We start from the raw sequence: 25,724 nt of genomic DNA on the forward strand, positions 1-25,724 counted from the left end.
AGTGACCCTGGGCGTTTACACAGGCACGCTCTCACTGCTCCAAGTGTGGCTGCTTAATCAAAGCATTGGTAATCATCCCCTAAAGGTCTGGAAGAAACATTCAGCCTGTTGGGCTCCATATCAGGCCTCCAGCACGAGAACCCACATTTTAATTCCCTGGTAACAATTCCTGTGCAGTTAGAGTGTAAGAGGTGAGGACATAGGGCCCGGTCAGGAAAGTTGCACAGGCCTAGAATCATAGGACTCAGGAGCCTAAGGCAAGAGGGAGGTGAATTCACAGGCCAGCCTAGAAATACTTATGTATTTTTGAATTAGCATTTAAAAAATGATTACATTTATTTAGTGTGTGCTCAGACGTGTTGACTTGTGTGTGTGTGAGAGAGAGACAGGCACAGAGAGGGACACACACATACACAGGGGAAGGGCAACTTTCAGGAGTCTGCTTTCTCTTCCTACCATGTGGTTCCTGGACACTGAACTCGGACCATCTGGCCTGGAGGCAAGCACCTTTGCCCTCTGAGCCATCTTGCCAGCCCTGGACTGGTATTTCTTATAATCGCGTATAATAAAAAGCAGTAAAGCTGATAAGAGGCTTAAGAACGCCAAGACTGAAAAGTAACTCCTACAAGAAAAACAGAAGAAAGGTTCCGTGACTTTAGACTTGGTGATTGTTTCTCAGACAGGATACAAAAAACTGTAGGCAGCAGGGCTGGAGAGACGGCTCAGTGGTTAAGAGCGCTGGTTGTTCTTCCAGAGGACCTGGGTTTGTTTCCCAGCAATCACATGTTGGCTCACAACTGTCTATAACTTTAGTCCCAGAGTTTTGGCCTCTGTGGGCATTGCAGGCACGTGGTGCATAGTCTTGCATACAGGTAAAAACACCACCTTACACATTAAAAAAAAAATGCAGGTAGCCAAAGCAGAAACAGCCAAGTGAAACTACATCAAAATTTAAAGTTTGTGCATCAACAGACATGGGATTAACTTTTAACCAAGAGACATGGATAAAGAAATAAGAATAATTTTAATTAAAGAATGAAGCTGGGTGGTTGTGGCGCACACCTTTTTTTGTTCTTTTGGTCCCTGCCCTGGCCACGCCCACTCCTTTTAACCTCTGACCTTGCCCGCCATTGCTCCCTCTTTCTGTTTCCTCCCCCGCGGTGTACACACGGGACTCTGCCTCTCTCCTCCTCTTTCTCCCTTCTTCTCTTTCTCCTCTCTCTCTCTCTCCTCCTCTTTCTCCCTTCTTCTCTTTCTCCTCTTTCTCTCTCTCTCTCTCTCTCTCTCTCTCCCTCCCCCTTTTTAATAAACATTTATGGCTATTTTCTGTGTTTATATGTCTGACCCGCCGCGTGCCTGCCCTCCCGCTGGTGAGAAGCTGTAGCCGCTTGCTCGGGTGCCGGACTCTAGAGCCAGCGCCCGGCACTGCTGGGACCCGCCAGAGTTTGCTGCGGGGCGGGGGACCCCAAAGGATATTTTTTAAGAACAAGACCTTTAATCCCAGCACTCAAGAGGCAGAGGCAGGCAGATCTCTGCGTTTGAGACCAGCCTGGTCGACAGAGTGAGTTTCAGGATAGTCGAGGCTACACAGAGAAACTCTGTCTCAGAAAAAACAAATAAACAAACAAACAAAAATGAATAAAGAAGATGTGGTGTGTGGGGTGTGTGTGTGTGTAAAAGTTTGTGTACGTGGGACACAACCAACAGTGAAAGGCAGTGTGCAGAGGGAAGAAGCTGTGGATGGACCTCGACGACAAGGGGTTAACACCTGGAATCTATAAAGAATTCCTCCCAATGAGAACTTTTTTTAAAAAATATTTATTTATTTATTATGTATACAATATTCTGTCTGTGTGTATGTCTGCAGGCCAGAAGAGGACACCAGACCTCATTACAGATGGTTGTGAGCCACCATATGGTTGCTAGGAATTGAACTCAGGACCTTTGGAAGAGCAGGCAATGCTCTTACCCTCTGAGCCATCACTCCAGCCCCCTCCCAGTGAGAACTTAAACAACTTAATTAGAAGATGGCAAAGGGCTGTTTGCTAACAATCATCCACAAATAGGCAACATGTATATGAAAAGGTCATTAGTCATGGTGGAGACATAAATAAAAGCCTTTCTGAGACACCAACACAGGCATTAGGATAGCTGCTATCAACAAGGACTGCCAGAACATAAACTTTGATAGGGATGTGGAGACATGGGACCCTTGAGCAGTGTGTGGCGGGGCCTCAAGAAAAAATGAGTAGATAAGCAAAAAAATGTACATGTATACACCACACACACACACACACACACACACACACACAATAGACAATCGTTCAGCTTGGAGAAGGAAGCGAACCACACCACACTCTCCAGCTGGAGAAACCTTGAAGACATTTTGCCAAGTGAAAATGTAGCGTTCACGAGAGTCTGCAAGTTCAGTTAGAGGAATGGTCAAAATCAGAGGGAGAAAGTAGAAAGATTGCTCCTAGGAGCTGGGGAGAGGGGCTGGGGAGTGGCTAAGCAGGTAGAGTTTCTGTCTGGCAAGATCAGTGGAGTAACAGTGTGGGTACACTCAGCACCACCAACAGAACTGTCAATGGAGAAATGAGCCCGCGAGAAACTGTCTGCAAAGAGACACCAAGGACGCAGAGAAATCAAAAGACAAGGGAGCCGGGGACGTGCTGGCTGAAGGAAGGGATGCTGGAGAGGATATGTGAGTGGCCAGGCCAGACAGGAGCTGGATCCTGCTGTGTGATCTTGTATGGCCGTGTGCTGTGAAATCTGATGGGTTGGTACCCCAGCAAGCTTTAAAGTGGGGGCTGATCTTCCTCTGTGGCTGCCAGGAAGTACTCATCACCAGGACCTTCCTAATTAAAGCCACATCCTGTCCCAACCTAGGCACATCCCCCATCCTGGAGAGGGCCCCAGGGGCAGCCTGGCTGGTTCCCCTTCTGGGCCACCATGCATCGAGAGCATGGAAATCTCTGGGAAGCTTAAGAGGCAGGTTCCCAGGCCAAGTACAGCTCAGGTCCCAAGAGATGTCCCATAGTTGAGGGACATGGCTCTCACACACAAGCATGCATGACACCAGAACACAGAACTCCCTTGGGGTTGTTCCAGGCCTGGGGACCAGAGTTCTCAGATTTCCAGATTCAGGGAACAGATTGCACTTTCAGACATGATGTCTCTTTCTCCCAGAGCCAAGTCAGGGAGCCCCAGGACAGTGCAGTCTCAGGGGAAGGGGTTTAGAGTAGAGATGGCAGCAGCCATAGCTTCCAGAGAACTCCTAAAGAATTCCAGAACTGCTGTAAGAAACTGTCCCAGGCTGTCACCTAAAGAGATCCATGTGCTCCGGTGGAGGGGCTAGAACCAGATCTCCAGAGTCCCAGTACCCAAGTCTCAGGGCATGCCTCCTTGTGCCAGGCCTTTCCTTAGGTTCCCACCCTCCACAGCTCTTTATTTTGGGTGTCACCGAAGCTGAGGTATGGGAGAAGGCTGGTTGCATTCCAGGTTCCCAACACCACCCCATGCCTGGAAGCTGTCAGCACAGGATCTCAAGGAGGTCAAGTTACAATTCTCACTTCTCCAGTGTTCTTCAGTGTGGCTCCCACTGACCCACCTCATGTCTTCCTCTGCCCCCTTTCCCTTGCCCAGCTTGGGAGCCCACCAGAACCTGTCATCCTAGCTCAAACTCACTCAGTGTTAGCCCTCGCTGTCCCTGTCCCTTCTCCTAGTCTCTGCTCATCCGGAGATATGCATTCTTCAGCACAGAGCTTTCCTCAAGACCCAGAGGACAGGATCACCACCCCTACTTTCTACATACAAGCTCCAGGCCTATTTCAAAAGCGGAAGAGCCCCTACTTACCTTGGGTTCCTAATACTATGCCCACCTACTCTCACAAGTTTGTTGAGTGAGAAGATGAATGCGTTTCTCTATCTGTCTCTGTTGTTTATTCTGGTACCTTCCCCAAAGCTTTGATGATAATGGGCTAACTAGCAGATGTTTACCTGTGTTGGCTCATGCCAACCGTGCACAGGTGTTCACACTTCCATGTCACAGATAAGGCAGCTGGGTACGTGGAGAGATGGCCCATGGCCTCCCAGATGTAGCAAGTAGTACAAAATGCAGGGGGATCCATCCAACCTAACTGGTTGCAGAGCCAAGGCTCACTATGCTGCACCACATGTATACCCCGCAATACACCACAGCAGCTGCAGTGTGAGGACCCGAAGAGGCACCTACGGACTTCCTGGGATTTCCCACTTCTCCGAGATCACTTAGGCCTACGCTGTGGAAGATGGCTGTGTTGGTGCGGTGTTTTGAATGGGATGTCTGTCCACCATAAGCCTCGGGCATTTGAATACTTGATCCTCAGCTGGTGGGAATATTAGGAAGGACTAGGAGGTGTGAGCTAAGTGGAGGAAGTATGTCACTAGGGGTGGGCTCCAAAGTTTCTAGTTAGTGAGGTCTGCCTCCTGCCCGTGGATCTAGATGTGAGCTCTCAGCTGCTGCTCTACTCGCCGGCCACTATTCCTTTGTTCTGCCATTATAGATTCTCATATCCCAGAACCATAGGCCAGTTAAATCCACTGGTCACGGCATTTCACCATAGCAACCGAAAAGTAACTAATACAGAAGTGAAGGATGAATTCCTGACCTGAAAGGGAGGGAGGCCAGAGCCAGGGGTCATTCAAAGGAGGTTTGAGACCTGACAACCAATTTTCTGGCCTCAGGATGGACAAGAGGTCAATTAAAAAAAAAAAAAGTCGCCGGGCAGTGGTGGCGCACGCCTTTAATCCCAGCACTCGGGAGGCAGAGGCAGGCGAATCTCTGTGAGTTCGAGGCCAGCCTGGTCTACAAGAGCTAGTTCCAGGACAGGAACCAAAAGCTACGGAGAAACCCTGTCTCGAAAAATCAAAAAAAAAAAAAAAAGTCCTCTATCAGCCACCAAGCCTTTACTCAGTTCAGAGGTCTGGAAAGAACATGCCCTTCCCAGACCTTCTCATCCTGCTCAGCTTGGTAACAGCCCAGGGACAGTCCCAGGCTGGAAGAGCCCTTTGGATGCTTCCGGGAGCATGAGGTAAGTCAGACGCACTGTGCATACCACCTTCCTCCCAAAACCCCCAAGAAACTTTCTAATCTCTATTGTACATTCAAATCAAGGAACAACAGACGTTATTAGGTAAGAATTCAAGATCAGTCAGCTATGTGCATACAAACCAAGCTATTAAGCACTACCAAGCTATTAAGCACTATGCAACATTGCTCCCCATTCTTTCCTGAAAAATCCCCTGAGAGGGAAAGTCCCCTCTCACCCCATCCCAGCATCAAGGGCCCAGGAATGAATAATTATGTCTTGTGACTCGTGGTGAAGGAGCTAACTCATGTATGATGTGAGTAGCATCACAAAAATGTCCTTGCCCTTTGCCCCAAGTATTCATTAGTGTTCATTCTGGGTGGAGAATACACTCTGGGGAAAAGGAAAAAGAACAGTGATGATAAAAAGGCCAGAATATTTCCACAGTCCTCCATGGAAGTTAGGTTCCAAAACCATCGAGAAACAATTGAGCTTCATGGGGAGCAAAGACACTGTGAGTTAGGTTTGTTAATGTGACAAATACCCCCTAGATCCTTAAAATGATGGTTATGCCAGGCATAGAGGCAGATGCACACAAAGTCTGAAGCTAGCCTGATCTACAGAGTGAGTTCTAGGGCAGCCAGGGTTACACCATGAGACCCTATCTAAAGTTTTAAAAAGGGCAAAATGTAAAAATAGAACTTTATTGTCATTTCAGAAACACTGGCTCCCCTTTGCCGCTCTTCCGTGTGTGTCGCAATGTCCAGGGCAGAGAACCACTCTGTGTGTCATTTCTTAGTCACTGCCCACCTCTTTTTGAGACAGGGTCTCCCACTAACCCGGAACTAACAAAGCAGGTTAGACTGCCCAGCCAGTAAGCCCCAAGGATCCACCTGTCCCCACCTCCCCAGCATGGGATTGCGAACATGCCACCATGCCCAGTGTTTCTTCACACAGGTTCTAGGGAAGGTACCCAGGTCTTCAGTGCCTTGCAAGCGTTTTACGGACTGAGTTCTTTCTTAAGCCCCGTGTTTCCCTTTCTTTTAAAGATTTTTTTTTTTAAATTTTATTTTATTTGGAGGCTGGCCTTGAACTTGTTAAGTAGCCAACGATGACTACTTCTTCTACCCCCACCTCCCACGTGCTGGAATTACAGGTGTGTGCCACCGTGCCAGCTAGCCTCAATTAACTTTTGACTAGGAGGTTCATACAAGCAATAATTCATGCACATAGCACACTAAGATGTACAGACCTAAGGCAATCTGCCATTCTCTGGAAGCCAAAATCAATTCAGAATGTGGGTTTGCTCACTGACAAAACTCACACGGCCACACGGGGAAGTTAATTTGAGTTATATGGCTCTGTTTTTCTCCAGCAAGGCTGCTGAAGCACAGGTTAAAGACTAAAAGCCTGCAGCAGACAGTCTATAGCATTTCTGGGCTTCTGTCAGCACCCTCCTGTCAACTCCAGCTCAAGTCTCTCTGACTTGAAGCAGAGTGAAACAGCAGTTAAATTAGTGAGGGAGAAGCATCCATCACAGCAGCCATGTGAAACCAAGTCCCGAGGGCTGTTTCCCTGCTCACCTGTCAGAACGTGGGCTTCTCCAGACTGCTGGAAGCTTCAAGCTGCTCAAGGCCTGAAGCAGGTGCCTTGGGACTGTGGCAGTAAATGTCCTGTGGGAGAGGCCGTGACGGCCCCTCAGCCTACAATCCAGTCTTCCCGTCAGAGGGTGGGGAACACAAGCTACAGCAGCTCAGACTTGATTCTAGAACGGGAGCCAGCAAGGGCTGGGTGGGGCGGGGCCATGTGGCCCCAGCCTGTCTTGGATTGTGGAGTAGGAGAGAGCCTCAAACACAGCCAAGGCAAGGGGACAGACAGCCCTGAGGGTGAGCATGGGGGTGTCTTTAGAATCCAACCCTCGTTTCTCTGTATATTGGACTGGTTTTTAGGGACAATTCCAGGCCCTCTCCAGAGTACTCGAATCAGATAAGATTCTCTACATTCTAACACTGAACCATAGCTGACGGTGGCTAGGGAAGTTTGTTGGGGTCTCAATTGCTGAGCACCCAGTCGACCCCGTCTACAGACAGGGAACTGAGCTCAGGGTGGTGTATCTACCCAAGATTCCACAGCTGGTTACCGAGGTCTAATCACAAAGCCCAAGACAGCCCTCATGGAAACCTCCGGAGTCTCAGCCACACCTGTAGACCCAGTTACTTTTGCTTACCTGGTAGTGGTGACTAGGCTGAGTGGCTGGCTCTAGGCGGCAGGGACAGCACCACTTTCTTTGCTAAGTTTTTAGAGTCCACTTTTTCTTTTTTAAAGTAAGGTCTCAGTGTAGCCCAGGTTAGTTTCAAACTTGCTATGTAGTTCAAGCTGGTCTAGAGCTTTGCTTTGGAGTGCTGTGATTCTAGGTGTGCGCTACCGCACTGCCCTAATTTTATGACTGTATTTGGAATAGTTAGGGGTAGCTACCCCTGTTCCCCAAAGGATCCTTCAGCCCCTCCAGCACCAGACATCACAATGGTGGCCGTGGTGGTGGAGTGTTGAAGGCATCATGTTATCAAACAAGGGAGGGAGCTGTGCTTTCCTCTGTCAGGGCCCACTCAATTAACATCTGACTCGAAGCTTAGGCTGGGAATCCTGGTCTGGACACAAGGGCTTGCCCTATTCTAAATGCTAATGAGTGTTGTTCAAGAAATGCTTTCTTAATTAGATTGAGAAAACTGGATTCCCTGAACTTGCAGCAAGACAATATGCCCACACTGGAATTCACCCAGCATTCCCCACCCCCTCGCAGCAGCCACTGTGAACCACACTGCGCAGGTCCTGCACAGCTCTGCCAAGGCGTTGTCAGGCAGAAGAGGTAGAGATGAGGACACAGCCACAAGACAGCACTGCTGTGCTCTTGGGTCTCTTGACCTGGTGTGGTGTCCCATTTCTAGGTAGCAGGTCTAACAGAGCCAGGACCACCCTCAGGACAGTCGGCGCCCCTGTTAACAGCCACATTCAAGTTAGTGGATTCCACTGTTCCAATGCTTTTCCAAGGATTTCTTTGCCACATGGCCTCTCGCAGACGTTTTTCAAGGCTTCGTGGGTAAAGTTATCTTCTCTAGTTACAGCACCAGCTACTTAAGGGCAAGAGTCCTGTGTGTCTGACAGCATCAGTCCAAGGCCTAGAGCAAATCTAGTACTTGTCTTTATCCTCATGTCCTGATTACATATTACTATGGACTTTCAAAAGGAGCCTATGAAAATCTTCCCAAACCTTACCAAAAGCAACTCGTGGGCTGGCAAGACAGTTCAGCCAGTAAAGGCATCTGCTGCCAAGTCTTGACAATGTAAGTTTGACCTGAAGGTTCCACATGGACAAATTACTTCTACCAGTTGTTCCCTGAATGCACACACCTACACATACCATGCATATGCCAGTATGTGCCATAAAACAGTAAAACGTAAAAACAAAACCAGACCTCTTATTTCATTATTTTTGCTCACAGAAGGGGTCTGTGTGTGGTTTGCCAATGAGATCCAGACAGGGGCCAGAAAGAGGCAGGCTAGCTCTGGATTCTGACTGTCCGGGTGGAGCTGAAGACAGCCCTTCAGCAACCTCAAAGTGAACCTCTTTCCTGAAACTGTAACTTCCAACTAGTACTTGCTGTTTTGCTTTGAACAAGTGCCAGTCACAGCTAGTGAGGTCTAGGTCACTTGCACCGGACTTAAACACTCAAAAGCGAGGTTCTTGAGTGGATACCAGCAGTCTATGTAGACAAGTCCTGGGTCTGAATGACAGGTTTCTTACTGGCTGCCTACCCTGCCTCAATTTTTAGATGCAGGATTTTCTGATTTTTCCTAAAACTTCCCAAGCTGTGCTCTTTTGACCTGAGGAAATTAGACTTGGCCCTTAAGTTCTGAGACTCAACATCCCACGCTTCCTCACTCTGCTCCATCCTCAGTGGGAGGCTGTCAGGTCACCGACACTCTCTTCCAACCTGGTGGTAGAACAGACCCAGGATAGAACTGGTGCTCATGACCCTCAGTGGCCAACATTTCCAATGCTGGCTTTTCAAGCTTTGCAAGCAACAGCTCTTGCTTATGCTGGTTCAAACTGACAACCAGCTAATACTGTTGCTTTAGTTCACTAGAACTCAGTTCCCCAGAAAATCAAGAGCGAAGCTTAAGTGCTCAGTCTCTGCCATGTGCCCATACTAGCTATCTGCTCTCCAACCAGTATTTTGTGGACAAGCTTTCAAGAGATTAATTTAAAGCATGAATAAACTTAAAACATACACATGTACAGTATTTCATATGTAAATGAACAAGTGGATGACTCATACAAACATGGCATTTCTACTTGGAATAGAAAAACAGAACTAAGGAATTAACAGATCCTGAAAGCTGGGTAGATGAAAAAATACCTCAGCATTTCCGGCTCTCAAAAAAGGCTGAGAGCACCCGGCATCCTGGACGCCTGCCCTCTCCCTGTGAGGCAGCAAGCCTGGAGTACATTCCCAGCCCTAGCAGCTGTCCTGCAAGCAATGCATCTGCACAAACCAAAAACAGCAACATTCCAGGAACAGTCCAACTTGAACCCCTTCCCCACAAGAATGCTATTCTTGGCAAGACATCTTCCAAAGGAAGCAACATCTGCAAATCCCCTGCCCTGAGGTCAGGGAAAAGCTGAGGCAGCTGAGCAGCACTGCGTCCGCTCTCAGACCCCAGTAGCAGGGGATTTAGAGGGTAAGAGCAAACCTACATGACCCCCCCTTTTCTCAATTCCCCATTTACCTGCTTGCTCAATCCACTGAGCTGGCCATGGTGGTATCCTTAAATAATTCAGCCTCACCCATTTGCTACACACTTATTAAAGTTTGTTTTAAACAGGGGAACTTTATTTTTTGAGACAGGGTTTCTTTGTGTATCCCTTGGCTGTCCTTGAACTCGGCAATTCGTCTGCCTCTACCTCTCAAGTACTGGATTTTAAGGTGTGCGTCACCAGGGCCCAGCAGAACTGAGATTTCTAATGCCAGACCCAGTAGGTATCAGAAACCCACTCTACACTACAAAGCTGGGAACCAGTCCACATCCGCAGCTCCAGCACTAGAAGGGCAGAAGCAGGCCAGCCTGACTTGCTTACTGCGTTGAGGAAGCCAGCACTAGCACTCAAAAATTATGTGTAACCACTCCCAGTCACGATTCTTACCAGATAATAAGTAGAGAGTTTAGTCAATTTAGGTGGTCAAGTGGAGAAATTCAACTTTTATTTTATTATACACCGAGACCAGCAGTGAGTTTGGGTATCTCCAGGTTCAATGTGCAGAGGCAGAGGGATCTCTGTGAGCTCGAGGCTAGCTCTGGTCTATAAGAGCTAGTTCCAGGACAGGAACCAAAGCTACACAGAAAAACCATGTCTCGAAAAAAAACCAAACATCAAAACAAAACAAACAAAAAGATTAGGGCTTTCCATAAAATTGGCCAGTTAGAGGAATTTCCAATTATGGCTTGAAGAGTTCTGAAAGTAAGTCACTTGGGGCCAAAAGGACGGCAGTAGGTAGTCCTTCCTAATGACACACTCCTCAAGGCCAATCTGCAATCTGGCCAAGATATGTGCTGCAGATACATCCTCCCCCAGGTCATCTATGCGTCTCTATGTAGGGCCCATATGATTGTCTCCAGGGGTAGGTTAGTATGTGAGTTCATCTGTGCTCAGTGACTCCTAATCACCAGACTCAAAATTTCGGGAGCCACTTAAGCAAGCACCGTGAAATCAGACTCCTCATCTGGGAATCATGCATGCCAAATTTAAGACTTCAGAGTAGCAAAGATCTGAAGGGAAGGGACAGCACCCCTTCCTTTACAATATCCAAGAGTAAGAGGGGCTATGCTCACATGGTTGGTGAGCACACGTTTTACCTCTATAGCAAAGAACAAAAACAGGCTTAAGAAACCACTAGAACCAAGATGTGTACATAGGCACCTAGAAGTAACATTTAGTTATTGTTCCAACTTAGGATCAAACTTTTCTCTTGAATTCCCCAGAAAAAGACACACTGATGCTGGCCACCTTAAAAATTAGTTTTATATATCTGGGAGGGTTCAGAGGGCAGAACTAAGCCACATTGCAACCAGCATGGCTTGCACCCTAGCTTGCCTCCCTCCATCTCACAAAGCAACATTGTATAAAACTGTATTTACAGGAAAACAATGAAAATTAAGAGTGTGTACAAAAGTAGACAAGAGCCAGAATTTAGGGATGGCTTTGGGAATAAGGAATACCGTGTTCCACCCTGAAGCACATTATGTGGAGGAGCGGACCTCAGTGCCAACTGTAAGGAGAAGCAGTTGTTGCAAAGGAGGAGCTGAGGGTGCAGAGCTATTGGCTCTAACATGACAGTCTTAGTTATCACACCACTTTTCTCCTGCCATGCGGCAGAAGCCAGACAGCAGTGATGGGAACAAAGAGGGGCGATCTGACGAGCCCCCAGATGAAGATGGGCTCAGAAAGCATAACGGGTCCGAATATCCTCAAGCTTCTTGGACACTTCAGGTGGGGTTCGGTCCAGCTCTTCAGAGACATTCTTCTGCTTGTTGGGCTCCATGGAGTTGAACTGCTCACAAAGATCTCCATCAATCACATTCTAAGACATGGAAGAGTCAGAGAAGGAAAAAATTAAGATATCCAAAGAAAAAGGTACATACTATGAAAATACTCATGCTCACACCCGAGTAGCCATGGTTCAGACTGGCAAAACCCAGTGCAGCTTTGTCTCTGACTACAATATTCCACCACTGAGTATAACCCAACTGATTTTCAAAGACAAGTTATATAAATACCCCACTTGAGTTCAGAATTCATGATCCTCCTACCAGTCTTCCAATGCTGGGATTATAGGATGCACCACTACACTGAGCTAGAACTAACTACTTGATTAAAAAAAAAAAAAAATAGAGGCCAACAGAAAAGGTCAGTGAATAGGCTTAGGATTCCCTTTCCAACTTACCTTAACAGGGAAATAATAAGAACGAAAGCTGAGGTGATCCCGCCCACAAAGAGGGGGATGCTCAGATCGCAGGTGCATCTCAACATGCTGGAAGAAGTCGTGGTCCTAAAGGAAGAAACAGAATCTATCTCTGAGAAAGAAGTGATTTCAACTGCTGGACTATGCTTTCCACAACAAAGTACAGACAGGACATCGAGCTTTCAAAAGCCAGGGTCTCACTACACAGTCCAGTCTGGCCTTCAACTTGAAATCATCTGGACAGTGGCCTACTGAGTCTTGGCATTATGAGACACCATGCCCAATTCTAAGTCACTGACTCTTGCCAAGCAAACATGTCCCATGAGACATCAATCTCAGTTTATCGTTCCTGGTCTTTGGACTACTGCTTTGAGATTTTGGGCTCAGAATATAACCCTGTACCTACACCACGGCACAGAGGACCTTCCTCAAAGAACTCAAGATTCTATTTCCCAGGCACGTTAACTGCCACCTCATACAATTTCTAGAACACTACTTATAAGTAACGGCAGATTCAACACCAAGAAACAATCTGAGAAGAATAAGGAAAAGGAAATGTGGGAACTCAACCTCATGAGACGTGAAAGGGACAAGGATGCCAATCCCTCCAGACAACGTGGTATAGACCAGTGATTCTGAGCCTCCAGGAATCAGTGTGGTCTTCTGCAATGACAGCACCGTCTCACCGACATGATAGTTCATGATGACCTCTGCCTGCAAATCAAAAACAGTTTGGTAAGCCCTCCCCAATTCTGTTCTGTATCTCTAAGAGGCTCCAGGCATGTCACACACCTCTCCCCTTGTAGTGCTAGAGATGGAACTGTAGGCCTCAGGCATGAATGCCAGGCAAACACTCTACCAATTAAGTCACACCTTAGCACCATTTGCCAGCCTTTAAAACCCAAAACAAGGGGGCTGGAGAGATGGCTCAGAGATTAAGAGCATTGCCTGCTCTTCCAAAGGTCCTGAGTTCAATTCCCAGCAACCACATGGTGGCTCACAACCATCTGTAATGGGGTCTGGTGCCCTCTTCTGGCCTGCAGACATACACACAGACAGAATATTGTATACATAATAAATAAATAAATATTTAAAAATAAAATAAAACCCAAAACAAATCTAAAGATGCTTTAATATTTTTTATCACTTAAAGCTCTGTGTTCCAAAAGCACAAAGTTCAGATAATTTATAACCATCAATTACCACTTAAAAACCTTTTTAGACAAGTACAGGTGGGTTGTGTTATACAGCACATTTCGGGGTAATTGGACACTGGGATTCTTTCCAAAGAAGGAAAGAAAGAGAGAAAGAAAGAAAATCATTAAACCACCCAGGTCCTCAATGACCCAGTGCTAGGATAAATAGAACTTTTTTGGTTTTTGTTTTGTTTTTTTTTTTTTAAATAAATCAAGATGTTCATTAAAGACATACATGCTAGGGTTAAAAAGGGGATCAGTGGTTAAGAGCATGCACTGCACTTCCAGGACTGGAGCTCGACTCCCAGCACCCATATCAGGTGGCTCACAAATACTTATAAACTCTAGTTCTATGGGGACCTGACTCCTCTGGCCTCCACAGCCACCTGCATTCATGTGCACATACCTACAACACACACACACACACACACACACACACACACACACACACACACTTAAAAATAATAAATATAAATCATAAATAGAAAAATTTGTTTATTGCTAGGCAGTGGTTGTACATGGCTTTAATACCAGCACTCGGGAGGCAGAAGAAGGCGGATTTCTGTGAGTTCAAGGCTAACCTGGTCTACAGATTGAGTTCCAGGACAGGTCCTAACAACAACCATAACAAGAAAAGAAAATTTTGCTTATAAAGATTGGATGGTGATATGATCCCCTTATGAAAACCTCAATATCCATACATTACAAATGAAAGACCATAGAAAAGGTATTGGGTGTGCTTTCTCTTGGGCTATTTCTGCAATCTTACCTTCTGTGAAGCCCCATTGAGCAAGCCCCGGTCCCACAGGGCTTTGTTTCCGGTGGGATCTTCATCAACCTCATCGTTGGTGTTAGGTGGAAGCCTCACCTAAAAAGGGATACCATCTTAAGACTGGGTCCTGTGCAAGCTTACCCAGCTCACCAGCACATTTGCCCTGGGTCTTAGCAAACAACCTAGACAGAGCCTGTCTTCTGCTGTTTATTAGTGAGAAGTCACAGAGAACAAGCCACAAACAAGGGTTCAACACTGCTAAGAGCAAAAACAGACCACAAATGTATAAGAAATCAAGCTGGCTGAAAACCACATATCAAGAGTTTGGCAAAAGATAAAAAAAAATACTTAGCTCAAACTAAACTCATCTTTGTTTATGAGACAGTGTCTTACGATTCAGGCCTTGGCTGGTCTCAAAACCATAGGCACCTGCCTGCCTTTGTCTTTTGCTTATTGGACCAAAGGTGTGTGGCACTGCACCTTGCTTGAATTCATCATTACTGAACCAGGTCCTGAGGAGAGAATGAAGGTGAACCAGGGCCTAAGGTTTCCCAGAGAGGTAGGACAGGTTGAACATAAAGACTTTCTTAAGGGTAGGACTGGAATAGGACTGAATTCTATACCTATACTTAATTTTCTGAATCTTTGCTCCTTTGTTTAAACACACCACAAACCAAGCCAGCTTTCCCACACGTCATGGTCACCAAAGAACCAATACCAACTCACCACACAAATGTTGCCAAACTTGTCTGCCCCAGCCACCGTGTCATAGTCGAGAAGGCTGGCGGTAGTGACCCATCTGGGGTAGGTGTCATCAGCAAAGATAATGAGCTGGTTCTCGTTACGCTTGTAGCGAACCCAGATGAAACTTTCTTGAACATCAGACACAATTACCCTGTGCCCAATAGTCTGGATCCCAGATATGTAATTGGCAATATGCTAGGGAAAAACAAAGATAGCAATTTGTATAATCCTTGAATTGAGAATCTATAATCCAGAACCTAAAAGTTCAGGTTTCCTCAACTACAATATACAGTCTGCAAACATTAAATAACAGTCTACAGTAAGTACCCAGATGGTTTGGGGTGGTGGTGGGAATAGGGTCCTGGGTTTAAACACAGGGCGATACACACACTAGGCATGTGCTCTACCACTCGGTTACAATCCCTTGTCCTTGCTTGGCTTTAAAAATGTTAAATTGTGTATGTGCACATACATATGCACACGTGGAAGTCACAGGATGACCTTCAGGAATCAGCTCTCTCCTCCCACTAGGCTGGTCCCAGAAATCCAATTCTGTTTGGAGGAGTCAAGAAATGAGATCATCTACTGTCTCTTTTTCAAGATACTCCCAATGAAATAATGATTTTAAGGACTGGTGCTACCATCCTGCCCACAGCAGTGCATTTACCTTATTTTCACACTTTCGAAGTAACTTCTTTTTCCCCAAATCATAGACTCGTAAAAGCTTCCCCACACCAATCAACACCCTGCCCTGGAATGGGGCAATGGCAGCAGGAACCTCTTCCACTGGAGTCTATGAAAGGAAAAGAATGTCATGGCAGCGCTCAGAGAACACACAGCCAACAATACATTCACCCAACCCTTGACACAGAACTATTTCTATAAACGGCCATCAAGAAGACAGACAGCAAGTGTCACTTTGCTCACCATACAAATAAATTGCACATGCAGCAGTTAGTCCCCACAAAACAGTGCATTTGAATAGAAAGGTCCTACACGTTACATTTTACCCAGCAAGAGATGCCGCAAGTAAGGCATACTCACTGTCTGGTAAGTGCTGCTCAGAAGCCTGTACTAGTTTGCTAACAGCACGACTAACAGCAAAGTCAAGCTTGAAGAAGCAACTGAGGTTTGTGAAGGAAGAGAATGTACTGAAAAGTGACACCTTAGTTTTAAGACAGAGATATTTTTTTTTTTTTTTGGTTTTTCGAGACAGGGTTTCTCTGTTAAGACAGAGATATTTAACATAAAGGAGCATGGTATTTTATATTCCCCAGAGGAAGCATCAGATTCAGATACTGTTAAATAGACGACAGAACATAAAATACTAGTTAGATTGTAGTAAAAGATAAATAACAAAAAATTATATTTTAGGGGACTGGAGAGATGGCTCAGTGGTTAAGAGCATTGCCTGCTCTTCCAAAGGTCCTGAGTTCAATTCCTGGCAACCACATGGTGGCTCACAACCATCTGTAAAGAGGTCTGGTGCCCTCTTCCGGCCTGCAGGCATACACACAGACAGAATATTGTATATATAATAAATAAATAAAATAAATATTTAAAAAAAATTATATTTTAGAGAATATATTTCAGTAGCATTAAGTGTATTCACACTGTGCAGTAATAACCAGCATCATGTACAGAATGCTTATTGTTCCCCCAAACTAAAACTGTTCTTTTAAAGAGTAACTTCCTTGAACCTGTTAATTCTTTAGCTGATGATGAATTCTAGACACGGATTGCTGCCTGCTTAGTAACACAGTAAACAAGGGGCCAATTCACTGTGTTTCTCACCATTGTAGGTGGTGAGAAGCCAGGCTTCCTGCGCCAGGCACAGGAACATCACTCAAGCATGAAGGTCCTGGTATGTTCCACATGCTTCCCAAAGATCAATTAGTCAACAAGCTACTGTCCAAAAGATTCAACTCAGTTTGGCATGGTGTTGTAATCCCAGCACTCAGAAGGCAGAGGTAGGAAGATCTTCATGAGGTTAAGTCTCATAAAGCGAGACTGTCTCAAAACAAGAACAAAACACCTAATCCCCCACCCACAAACCAAAGACCTGACCCAGAAGTTTAGCACAAAATGGGAGAATCCAGTAAAATATAAGATCCAAGAGAATCAAAACAAAACAAAACAAAACAAAACAAAAATCAAGCTGGTTCTTACCTTGTGTAAAAACTCCAACTTTTCTCCATTGTTCACAAGCTTGTATGTATAGACAAAGCCCCCTGCCACAGAGCGAGGGCTCAGTATCAAATCCTTGGCCACACCCACTAGCACATACCAGTCTTCACCAGTGTTGGAGAACCTACACACTGCCACACTACGAACAGACAAAGAAGGGAAAGGCAGGCATTAGTCAAAACCCCAAGAACCCTCAATCACACTACCAACACCCAGATAATCTCACATCCTACCTGAAGGCTGCCTCATTCTGTTCCAGCTGGACAAGGTCTAGCGTATTCCCCTGGATAGGGTTCATCACACGAATCACAGAGGCCCACTGCCCGTTGCCAGCCTTGGGAGCTCCAAAAATAGATTCAGGGAGGTTTTCATTGAGGAATGCTGCTGCCATTTCTGCAGCCAGCTCCCGCTCATCCTCTCCTGCTGCTTCCACCATTTCCTAAATGCAAAAAGCAAGAAGAGGTAAGAAATGAGAAGTAGTAAAAAGTCTGTCACCTCAAACCAGAATCCCCCAAACAGAGGCTTAAGAGCGCTGAGACAGCTCCACTGGCAGAGGCACTTGTGGTCTACAATCTGAGTTAGAACCCCAGCCCTACAAAAGATACTGAACACCATATTCATGTCTGCACTCAAACACTCAAATATAAAATTTAAAAAAAAAAATTCAAAGAGAAATGCAAATAAGGAGATCACTAAAAGGAAAGCCAAATACTAGTAGTTAGACATCTGAGAAGTGCAAACAATTTCTGGGGGGGGGGAACCCAAAAAACATGCCCCCCCCACAAAAAAACAACCCAGAAATGAAAACCTGTTTTCCAAAGTGTTCTCTGCTTTCCCTGGCCAAGACCAGTTATCTCTTTTCCTTTAAACTGATTATGGTTCCCACACAGCTGGTCTAGTTGGCAAAAAGTTTCTGATGAGCTGGTACCATAGGGGAAATCTGGGCTCTCTAGGCTCAAATTCAGGCATCATATAACACAGCATATTCTGGAGGTTCAAGAGCTAAAGAGCAGTTTCAAAGAGGGAGCTGAATTTTGAGTAATCCAGCATATTTGTCCCAGGCCACAAGAAAGCTTCTAAAAGCAATAAACCAGGCAAAGAACTTCACTTAAAGGTCCTGAAAAGGGCCTGGTTTATGGTTTTAGCCTTATTTTGTACTCCTAGGAATTTAACCTAGAGCTTTGGACATGTTAGACATGCATTATACCACTTTATATACAAAGCTTGGTTCTTTCAAAAGTAACAAAGACAGCCAGTCAGGTGTGATGCACATCTTTAATCCCAGCACTGAAGGTGAAGCCAGGCGGATCTCTGTAAATTCAAGGCTAGTTGTAGTTGGCTCTACATAGTGAGTGCCAAGACAGCCAAGACTGCATGGCAAAACCAACCACCCAAAACAAAAAAGTCTACAGCTATGTGTGATGGTGTACAAATAATCTCAGCACTTGGGGAGCAGAATCACCCAGAGTTCCCAGTGAGTCAGAGTTATGGTCTGACACCCTGTTTCCAAGGGGTGTGTGTGTGTGTGCTGGGGCAGGCTGGGGGCGCAGGAAGGAAGATAATTATAAATGTTTTAAATTTCAACTTTTCTAACAATTTCATTTTTAAAACTGTACCTCTGGAGGTCAGAGTAATTACCTCTGCCATCTGCTGCTTTCTCTGAGCTTTTGTAGCCTCAGTGTAGGCATTGTGGTCTGTCTCAATGATGATAAGGTTGTTACTCTCAGGGTGAATGACAAATTTCCTGGGTGTGTACTGCAGTGGAAAGGCTACTTGATTGAAGACAGCACCAAGTTTCTCCAATGCCAAAATCCTACAGTAATAGACAGGGGAGTAAAAAAGTCACTCACTCAGCCTAGTAACTGATGAGACGAACCATGACCAGCCACAACACACAATTGTGGAGGCTCTAACATTGACATTAGGCAACATGAGATGACAGCCCTCTAAGTTTAAAAGACAAAATCAGAAAGGTTTCTCTTTGGCAACACATCTCAACTTTTCACTGCAATTTTGTTTTCATCACTGAAAATATATTAAAATTGTCAAAATTTTTCATTCCATAGTTAGTACAACAGTATGAAGTTCATGGGCCAAGAAGGTTCAGTTGGTAAAGTGTTTGTATGGAACCCTGAGGACCAGAATGATGCATCCCAAAACCCATGTAAAAAGCAGGGCCCTTTTAATACCTGTGCTAAGGAAAAAGACAAGAGGATCTCTGGGGCTTGAGAGCAGCCAGTTTAGCCAACTGGCAAATTCATTTTAATGAGAGATCCTGTCTTGAAAAAGAAGGTGGAGAATGCTCGCCCCTTTTGAACTTAGGAAAATGGGGACTAAACTCTCGTGCAATAGTCAATTATATTCAGAGACTCAGACAATTAATTTAGAGTTACATGAGTAAGAACAAGAACAAGCTGCACGTGGCAAAAACATGTTTTTCCACAGAGGCATAATGAATCACAATAGCTGAACAAGTTTTTGCCACATGCGGTTTCTCCTTGTGATTGAGTACCTTACTTATCAAAATAAGATGGATGCTCTCTCTTCTGAACAAGAACCACCCTGGCTTCTGGAAATCTTTGACAATGCAAGAATCAACAAGCACCAAGACCTACACATTCTTTCCAATAAGATACAGACACCCAAGTGGATGAGTGATAATATACATGAAATGTACATTACAAATAAAATTTTGCAAGCTAGAGATATGTTGGCAACTGTAAATCAAACTTCAAACACGAGAAAGACTTACAATTTAGAAAAAAGATCCTAGTCTTTAAGGAAACGGCACAAAGAATGACAAGTTTAATTCTCTAACGTGGCAAATGAAACATGCTGCTCTAAGTAAGATAGCCAAAAATTCATTCTAACAGTCAGACTGACAGTCACCAGGATTTTCACTGCAGCACTGTTAAAAACATTAACACCAGTATCAAGAGATGGCTCCAGTGGGTTAAGATTCCTTTTTATTAAGATTTATTTTTATTTTATAAGTATTGGTGTTTTGCCTACATATATGTCTCTATGAGGGTGTCAGGTCCCCCAGAACTGGAATTATATAGTTGTGAGCTGCCATTTGCTGGGAATTGACCCCAGTGCCTCTGGCAGAGCAGCCAGTGCTCTTAACTGCTGAACCATCTTTCCAGCCCCCTAGGCTAAGGTTCTGGGTGGACAAGCTTGACAAACCTGAGTTCAATCCCTAAAAACCATGAAAAGAGGAAGGGGAGAAAACTGACTCCAACTCCGAAGGGTTCCCCTCTGACCTCCATGAGTGCTGTATAGTATATTCCATTCATTCTCTCTCTCACACCACAAATATAATTATATACCACAAAAATAATCATGAATAAAAATACATTTAAAGTGAAAATCAGGCTGGTAAGATGGCTCAGCAGATAAAGGTAAAGGGTGGAAGAAAAAGGACTTCACAAAACTTCTTGCTGATTTCACTGCTCACCCTCATAATGATCACAAAACAAAAGCATTCAAGAAAATACTAGATAAATGAACTATGCTACATCTATGTAACAGAACTTCATAATATTGAGTAATTATTAAAATATATTATTAAATGAGAAAAGCATGGTATAAAGCAATATATACAGTATGCTTATTATGTGACTAGGAGAAATATATTCACACACTACTAGCCTATACATGGACTCAAATATATTAAGATATATAAACTAACATAAATGGCCAGTTAGAGAGTACTTACATGCTTAGAAAAGACATTTATTTTAAAAATAAAAAAGCCAGGATATGGGCTGGAGAGATGGCTCAGTGGTTAAGAGCACTAACTGCTCTTCCAGAGGACCCAAGTTCAATTCCCAACACCCACATCACAGTTATTAACTGTCTGTAACTCCAGTTCCAGGGGATCTGAAACCTTCATACCAACAATATATATATATATATGTATATGACAGGGCATTCAGAGTTACTTAAAATTATACTTTGGTCAGGCATGGTAGCAAATAAGGTCCAAGCCTCAACATAGTGAGACATCTTCTAATATAGTCTCATAAAATAGGAGAAAACACTCAAACTATCTGATAGAAAACCTGAATTTGGAATAAAGAACTCTTTAGAATTTGCTGCTTGAATGTCTCCCAAACGTCCATATGGGCTGGAGAGATGGCTCAGTGGTTAAGAGCACTGCCTGCTCTTCCAAAGGTCCCGAGTTTGATTCCCAGCAACCACATGGTGGCTCACAGCCATCTGTAATGAGGTCTGGTGCCCTCTTCTGGCCGCAGGCATACATGCAGACAGAATACTGAGAATACTGTACACATAATAAACAAATCTTTAAAAAAAAAAAAAAAGTCCATGTGCCACAGGCTTGATGCCCTGAGCAATGATAGTGGGAGGCAAGGTAATCTTTATGATGTGGGGCCTGTGGGAAGTCTTGAGGGTATGCCTTCAAAGGGGTCTGCTGTATGCACTGGTTCATTTCCTGACTTTGTTCACTAAATTGTTGTTTTGCCCCATATGCTCAGTACCTGTCCAAAGTAGTAAGAACAATGAAACAATCATGGAACAGAACCTCCAAATTATGAGCCCAGATAAACCATTACTAAGTTACTTGCCCCAGTTAAGTAATGGAAAACCAACTGATATACAATTTGGTTTAATACACACACACACACACGCACGCACGCAAGAGAGGAAACAAACAAAAATTCCCAACTATCTAGTTTAAAAAATGGGCAATAGATCTAAACAGACATCACTCTGAAGTATAGTCAATAAACACTTAAAAATATTGATCCAGGTGGTGGTGGAATACGCTCTCAATCCCAGCACTCGGAGGCAGAGGTAGATGGATCTCTGCGAGTTCAAGGCCAAGGCCAGCCTGGTCTACAAAGTAGAGTTTCAGGACAGACAGGGCTGAAAAACCATCTCAAAAAACAAAAACAAAAAACTAAACAACAAAAAACCCCACCAACCAAACAAAAACACAAAAACAAAATATCGCTAGATATTAGGAAAACACCAGTGTTTTAAAACCACTGCACACCTATGAAGACAACTAGAACTAAAGATATAAGACAAGAGTTACAAGAATGGGGTGAGACAGTAAGTCTATCTTCTTGGCTACCATGAACTTTGAGGAGTCACCTTGTCACTCTCAGTTCTTTTTTCTCTGATCCATCACCATGTCTGGCTGGCCTTGAGCTTCATGTGCTTGAGGATGACCCTGAATTTTTGACCTCTTATCCTCCTCACAGAACTGGGATTAGAGGTAACATGAACTACCACACACAGTTTAATTTCACTCTTTCAAAATTGTATTTCTGTTGGGCAGTGGTGGCGCACGCCTTCAATCCCAGCACTCAGGAGGCAGAGGCAGGTGGATCTCTAGATTCCAGACCAGTCTGTTCTACAGAGCTAGTTCCAGGACAGCCAGAGCTACACAGCAAATTAATTAAAATGAAGATATAATTCTATAGATGAAAACACAGTAAGAGTTAAAAGAGATTTAACACTTGCTCTAAAACTAATCCAGTGACATGACCATTTCATCAGGAAACATGAATCTTAGAGTATAAGACTACAGTGTATTAAGTTTTAAAACTTGGCTCCAAAAAAGTCTAAACAGAAGCTAAACGCCAAGCATTGAAACTTGGCTCATAGGTCTGAAATCCTGAGCCAAACTAAATTTCAACTGCAACACCCTCTCCCGGTAAAGAGGTGGCTCTTAGCCATTGCTGCACAAACTCCAACTCCGGCAGAACCACAGGCTAAGGCCTTCGCATTGCCCCAAAATAAGGTTTTTTCTCACCTCAAGGTGTTGGTGGAAATGGCAACAATGCCTTCAGGACACTGTTCAGAGGCGAAGCCGGATGCAAACTCCAGAGTCTCATAAGATAGAGGGGTGAGATGGAAACGGGACTGGTAAGAGTAGCTCAACCATGAGCGACTAGACATGGCCAAAACCTGGAGAGGAAAGAGCTCTAATCATACCAGGAAAAGCTCAAACACAGTAGATTGACCAAACACATAACCTCAACTTTGGTCTCCAATTTTAGAAACCCACAAAGGCACTTTTGAGCAAAGGGAGCCCAAAGAAGAGACATCATAAGGCTTGTTGTATAGAAAAACAAGAACATCAAGCTACAATAATCACATTTCTCGGAAACATAAATGAGAGTCTATTACAAGGCTGGACAACTATAGAATTAAATAAGGTATCTTTGAAAACTAGCACAAAGCCTAGGCTCTCTTTTCTATTAGGTAGAGAGTCACAATAAATAACACTATAATCCTGCCATAAATGCAAGGTTTCCAGCTTTTCCCATTCTTGGTAGCCCAGCCTAAAGAAAAGATTCAAAGGATCAATACTGAAATTTTCTATAACCTCACAATGTCACAGTGCTACGCCATGAAGTAATTCTCAGAAAACTCTAGGTTAGAGAACCCAGAACAGCTAGGTAGTGGTGGCGCATGCCTTTAATCTAAGCATTCAGGAGGCAGAGGCAGATGGACCTCTGAGTTCTAGTACAGTTTGATCTACAGAGCTAGTTCCGGTACAGCCAGGGATACACAGAGAAACCCTGTTCCCACAACCCCTCTCAAAAGAACCCAGGATTCCTTATATACAGGAAAACCATGTACAAAGTGAATTAGTCAAAAAGTTCACAGTGGCACCAATATCCAAATGTTTTTTTATTACTTACAGCCTCCTGTCCTTGCATTCGGACTCGGAAGAGTTTCACAGGACGGGACCCCAGGTACCTAGTTCGAGTGTCAGACAAGTCCCCAGTGACAGGGTCTAGGACAGTTCTCAGCAGCACACCATTCTAATAAAAAAGATATGAACAGGTAAAGCCTTCTCACGATGGAAACTTTAACTATGAAATTTCCTCTTGGCTACTTTAACATAAAACAACAGAAGGATTATGACTTGTTGGTGAAACAGAAAACAAATCACAACACCCCAACAATCAGCAATTCATTCATTCTCTCATAGTTACTAAGCATCCAAATACAAATTCTTATTATATACATACATGCATACTACACATAGAAAATTATTTTTTTATTTTTTATAATTTAAAAACAGACCCATAGCAAAAAAAAAAAAAGAGATTTACTGACTATCTTTAAGTATCATTTCCCCAAAAAGGAAGAAGGTTCTTAGAGATGACTGATTCAAGGCTGAAGTAAGAATGTTTATAATGCAAACAGAACCAACAAAATCCCTACTTCATCAGACTCAACTAGGGTGATTGTTGACCCTAACTCCTTATCTGTAAAATTAGTGACTGAAGGGGTGGTGGTGGGAGAGAGCCTTTATCCCTCTCCTGTATAAACTATGTTTTGGGCAAAGGAATAGACCTCATTTTGTCTTACAGAAACTTGATTACAAACATTTCCAGACATTGTATATTCCCTAATGGAAAGCAACACTGAGCGAGCAGTAGTACTTTAACTACTATTTCCCTTACCCAAAATAGTTAGGAATAAATGTCATCAACTTTTGTTTTTTTTTTTTTTTTTATAAATTATTTATTGGTTATATACAGCATGTTTTCCTGCACACCAGAAGAGGGCATCAGATCTCATTACAGATGGTTGTGAGCCACCATGTGGTTGCCGGGAATTGAACTCAGGACCTCTGGAAAAGCAGCCAGTGCTCTTAACCTCTGAGCCATCTCTCCAGCCCCCCTTTTGTTTGTTTTTTGAAAACAGGGTGCAAGTCTCCTGTTCCTGGCTTGTCCTGGAACTCAGATCTACGCTGCCTCTGGCCTGCCCCCCTGCTGAGATCAAAATCATGCTCCATCATCTGCCAACTTCTATGGTCTGCACTAACCATAAATTTTCAGGAGGAAATTATAACATGCAAAGTTTCAGATATTAAGAAACTGTTACTAATTTTGGTGGGTAAGACATTATTACTTACTTAAAGCAAAATACTATGGTGGTAACATTACTAGATATAGGTGGAATGACTTATTGCCCTGGATTTACTTTAAAATACTCTAAGAAAAGGGGGAGATGAAGGCTCATTATATTAGTTTAATTTGTGTCTCATGCTGAAGCATTTCTAAATGAGAAAGTAAAATTTAAAAAGCAGAAAACCTCATCTAAGTGATGTCTCTATGTAAATACTGATTAAGGAAATAAAAAGTACATAGTGAGAGCACTGCTACTATCTTATGCTAGGCTTCTGCTTTCCAAAGTGCAATGACAAGCTTGGTTGCCTTGACTACTGGGACACCCAGGGCTTCACTAGAGCGAATGTGGTCAATTATGAGCTGTGAGGCATTTCAAAAGGCTGGAGTACTGTGGAAACTACATTATGACTACTAAGGACTCTCCAAGGCATCAACCACAAAGTATTTTTACCAGATATGAAGACTCTTTGTGCATACTATTGCCAGGCCTGCCTAATATGCTTTTTCTTAAATTTAAAAAAAAAAAAAAAAAAAAGGGCCGGGCGGTGGTGGCGCACGCCTTTAATCCCAGCACTCGGGAGGCAGAGGCAGGCGATCTCTGTGAGTTCGAGGCCAGCCTGGTGTACAAGAGCTAGTTCCAGGACAGGCTCCAAAACCACAGAGAAACCCTGTCTCGAAAAACCAAAAAGGGGGACTGAATGCCAGAAGAGGGCACCAGATCTCATTACAGATGGTTGTGAGCTACCATGTGGTTGCTGGGAACTGAACTCAGAACCTCTGGAAGAGCAGCCAGTGCTCTTAATCTGAGCCACTTCTCCAGTCCCTACCTGTATGCT

At 44.2% G+C, this 25,724-nt stretch overlaps 2 protein-coding genes across 4 annotated transcripts in view; both read right to left on the bottom strand.

The window, feature by feature from the left end:
- Window positions 1-6,817, bottom strand: part of Il34 (interleukin 34) — a 57,567-nt gene extending 50,750 nt beyond the window's left edge. The window contains exon 1 of one of the 2 annotated variants that reach the window (XM_041649525.1): window positions 6,653-6,817. The gene's annotated coding sequence lies outside the window, so the exon portion shown is untranslated. The remainder of the gene's footprint in view (window positions 1-6,652) is intronic. The other variant, XM_041649523.1, reaches the window with a different exon arrangement.
- A 3,498-nt stretch (window positions 6,818-10,315) lies between these two features.
- Sf3b3 (splicing factor 3b subunit 3) overlaps window positions 10,316-25,724 on the bottom strand; it is a 40,989-nt gene continuing 25,580 nt past the window's right edge. For both annotated transcript variants that reach the window (XM_041650362.1, XM_041650363.1), the window contains exons 16-26: window positions 23,668-23,790; window positions 22,773-22,927; window positions 18,626-18,800; window positions 17,221-17,426; window positions 16,970-17,126; window positions 15,468-15,593; window positions 14,783-14,995; window positions 14,054-14,152; window positions 12,659-12,802; window positions 12,071-12,175; window positions 10,316-11,707 (exon numbers count right to left, since the gene is read on the bottom strand). In XM_041650362.1, the coding sequence (XP_041506296.1) occupies window positions 11,567-11,707; window positions 12,071-12,175; window positions 12,659-12,802; window positions 14,054-14,152; window positions 14,783-14,995; window positions 15,468-15,593; window positions 16,970-17,126; window positions 17,221-17,426; window positions 18,626-18,800; window positions 22,773-22,927; window positions 23,668-23,790 (1,644 nt within the window). In that variant the 3' untranslated portion in view covers window positions 10,316-11,566. The remainder of the gene's footprint in view (window positions 11,708-12,070; window positions 12,176-12,658; window positions 12,803-14,053; window positions 14,153-14,782; window positions 14,996-15,467; window positions 15,594-16,969; window positions 17,127-17,220; window positions 17,427-18,625; window positions 18,801-22,772; window positions 22,928-23,667; window positions 23,791-25,724) is intronic.

Source organism: Microtus oregoni, unplaced genomic scaffold (genome assembly GCF_018167655.1).
Source record: "Microtus oregoni isolate MIOR12 unplaced genomic scaffold, Mior012 000004F_ref0000308, whole genome shotgun sequence".
NCBI lineage: Eukaryota > Metazoa > Chordata > Mammalia > Rodentia > Cricetidae > Microtus > Microtus oregoni.